Raw genomic sequence first — 2,982 nt, forward strand, 5'->3', positions numbered from 1 at the left:
AAACTCTTCATCTGCAGTTCGGTATCCTCAAGTGAGGGCCCCCTATCAAAAGAGGATCCATACCGGCACTTGGATGACTTTGCAAAGGTGTGCAGAACAATAAAGATCCAGAACTTTGACGATGATGCGCTTAAGCTACACCTTTTCTCCTTTTCATTAAAGGACAAGGCGAAAGACTGGTTTAATTCATTGCCAGCAGACTCCCTTGCTACATGGGCTGAATTGCAACTGAAGTTTTTGAACAAGTACTTTCCCATGGTGAAAACTACTCAATATCGAGATGCCATTACTCGTTTTGCTCAAGGGCTTGACGAACCTTTTCATGAGGCTTGGGAAAGATTCAGAGACCTCCTTCGAAAGTGTCCTCATCATGACATACCAAAATGGCAGCTTGTCAATTTTTTTCATAAGGGGCTCAATGTGGCACAAAGGTATATGGCAGATGCATCGTGTGGTGGAAATTTTATGTTGAAGAGTAAAGAGGAGGCATGACAGCTCTTAAAAAATATATCTGATAATTCTACACAACATGTCTTACCTCCGGTAGCAAGACCTCATACCATGTTGAGGAGAGCAGAAAGTGTGAATGAAGCAAGAATAAATCAAGGGCTAGTGAGCCAAATGGAGGCATTAACTAAGAGGATAGATCAATTGATGACTTCATAGTCAAATTTTACTCCTCCTTCGACTAATGCTCAAGGCTTTGAAGTGTGCTCTTTTTGTTCCAGTCCAACTCACCATGTGTCCATTTATCCAAGTACAGCTCAGTATTTAGAAATTCCACAAGAGCAAGTTAATGTTACCTATGGAACTCCCGGAGATAATATGTTTTCAAACACTTATAATCTAACTTGGAGAAACCATCCTAACTTCTCATGGAGAAGTCTAGCCACAAGGATATCATCTCTCCCACCTCAAGTACCTTAGGTGCAAGACAATTTTTAATCTCCAGTTCAAACTTCAAATCCTTCTGGATTCACTCCTATGAATGCCTTCAGTCAACCTCAATAATTCTTATCAATGCTTGAGGCAATGATGGCAAAGTAGTTAGAGCTAACTAGTCAACTTGTGCAGTCTCATTCTCAATCCCTTTCCAAGTTAGAGACTCAAGTTGGCCAACTAGCTCAAACCTTGAACAGAAGAGAGGATGGCAAACTTCCTAGTCAACCAGTGACTAATTTAAGAGATGTGCGTATAATTGATGACATTACTAGCCAAGAAGTCCGCCATGAACAACTACAAGCAATTACTACTCTGAGAAGTGGTAAGAGAGTTGAAAATAAGGTGGAAGAAGAGGAAGCAAAGAAGGATGAAAATCGGAAGAAAAGACTTGAAGAGAAAAAGGAGCGTAATAAAAAAGCATAAAAAGTACCTCCAACTACTGAGCCATCTCCTGAACAAAGGCATGCAGCTGTGTCATTCCCTCAGAGACTATAAGAAACATCAAAGGCATCGAAGAAAACAAGCAAACTTCATCACATAATGGAGATGTTCAAACAGGTGAAAATTAATCTCCCATTGCTTGATACAATTCAACAAATTCCAACTTACGCCAAATTTCTGAAAGATATGTGTACTCAAAAGAGGCGTTCAAATAGACATGCTCCTGAGAAGGTGCTATTAATGGAGCAAGTCAGTTCCATTATCCAGCACTGCACTGCTCTAAAATTCAAAGATCCAGGCGCTCTAACAATTTCATGCACAATAGGGAATCATCAAGTAGAGCAAGCTCTCCTAGATTTGGGTGCAAGTGTAAACCTTCTTCCTTATTCGGTTTACTTGCAACTCGGATTAGGAGAATTGAAACCTACCTCAATTATTCTCCAATTGGCAGATAGGTCAACCAAGCAACCCTGTGGTGTCATCGAAGATGTGATCATCAAAGTAGATAAATTCTACTTCCCAGTGGACTTTATTGTGCTCGATACCGAGCCAGTTCCAGAGTCAAGGAGGCACATTCCAATGATCCTTGGTCATCATTTCCTTGCGACAGCAAATGCAAGCATAAATTGTAGGAATGGCATCATGGACTTATCTTTTGGCAATATGAAGGTACGTTTCAATATTTTCAATGCCAGTAATTGCCCTTCAGATGATAAGGATTGTTTTCTTATCGATACCATCGATGAATGTGTTAATGAGATGGCCCCAGTTGCCTTGACAAAAGATCCACCGGAAGCATGCCTATCTTACTTTGATACCGAGTCTTTTGATGTCGACAAAAGCATTGAAGAAGTGAATGTCATTCTTGATGGACCCAATATGCATAACATTCCACCATGGAAAATTCCTATTGAGCCACTTCTACCATTGTCAAGTGAATCACCTACACCATCTTTGAAGTCTCTACCAGTGCTAAAGTTGAAGTCGTTACCCTCTTATTTGAAGTATGCATATCTTAGGTTAGAAAATACTCTTCCATTGCATAATTCATTCCCGAATAAGCAGCTATTTCAACTTCAGAAGGAGATTCCACCATGGTATGCTGATATTATGAATTGGAAGGCGTCAAGAAAGAAGGAAGTTCGTCTAGATCGGAAGGATTAGTACATTGAGGATTTCGTGCCTATGGAAGGAGTTGAATCCGTCACTTTGACGGATCCCATCTACTCCACCTAAACATCCAGGTACCACGTCGCTTACCGACGTTAAATGTAGGAATTGTAGATAGGATTTTTTTTTTTTTTTAAGGCAAGTTTCAAACGGTCATAACTTTGTCATCGGAGGTTCGATTTGGACGAATTTTTTTTTTTATTTTGGGTATTTTTTCGAGATCTACGCGATGCAAACCGCCGTTAGCAATTTGGTCAATGTTTGAACCCAAAAAAATGCTTGGTTATGCTCCAATCAAACCTTTTTTTTCTTTTTATGCCATGATTTTTTTTTTTTTTTTTCTTCGAGATAAGCACGACACTTCATTATTGCATAACTTGTATCCTACACAAGTAACTAACAATTCTACGAAACACATCAAATCTTCCT

The 2,982-nt window shown here is 39.6% G+C and overlaps 1 protein-coding gene and 1 non-coding gene across 2 annotated transcripts; one reads left to right on the forward strand and one right to left on the reverse strand.

Moving 5' to 3' along the window:
* Window positions 1-272: 272 nt before the first annotated feature.
* Window positions 273-377, reverse strand: LOC132280607 (small nucleolar RNA R71). Its single transcript, XR_009471620.1, has one exon. It is a non-coding gene; the product is annotated as a small nucleolar RNA R71 (small nucleolar RNA).
* Window positions 378-1,482: 1,105 nt separating this feature from the next.
* On the forward strand, window positions 1,483-2,547 carry LOC132277454 (uncharacterized). The gene has a single exon (XM_059779311.1). It carries the CDS (start codon window positions 1,483-1,485, stop codon window positions 2,545-2,547), a length of 1,065 nt encoding a protein of 354 aa, XP_059635294.1.
* Window positions 2,548-2,982: the final 435 nt, after the last annotated feature.

The sequence above is a fragment of the Cornus florida genome, unplaced genomic scaffold (genome assembly GCF_030987335.1).
Source record: "Cornus florida cultivar Cherokee Brave unplaced genomic scaffold, ASM3098733v1 CherokeeBrave_3.0.0_Hap2_Chr10, whole genome shotgun sequence".
NCBI lineage: Eukaryota > Viridiplantae > Streptophyta > Magnoliopsida > Cornales > Cornaceae > Cornus > Cornus florida.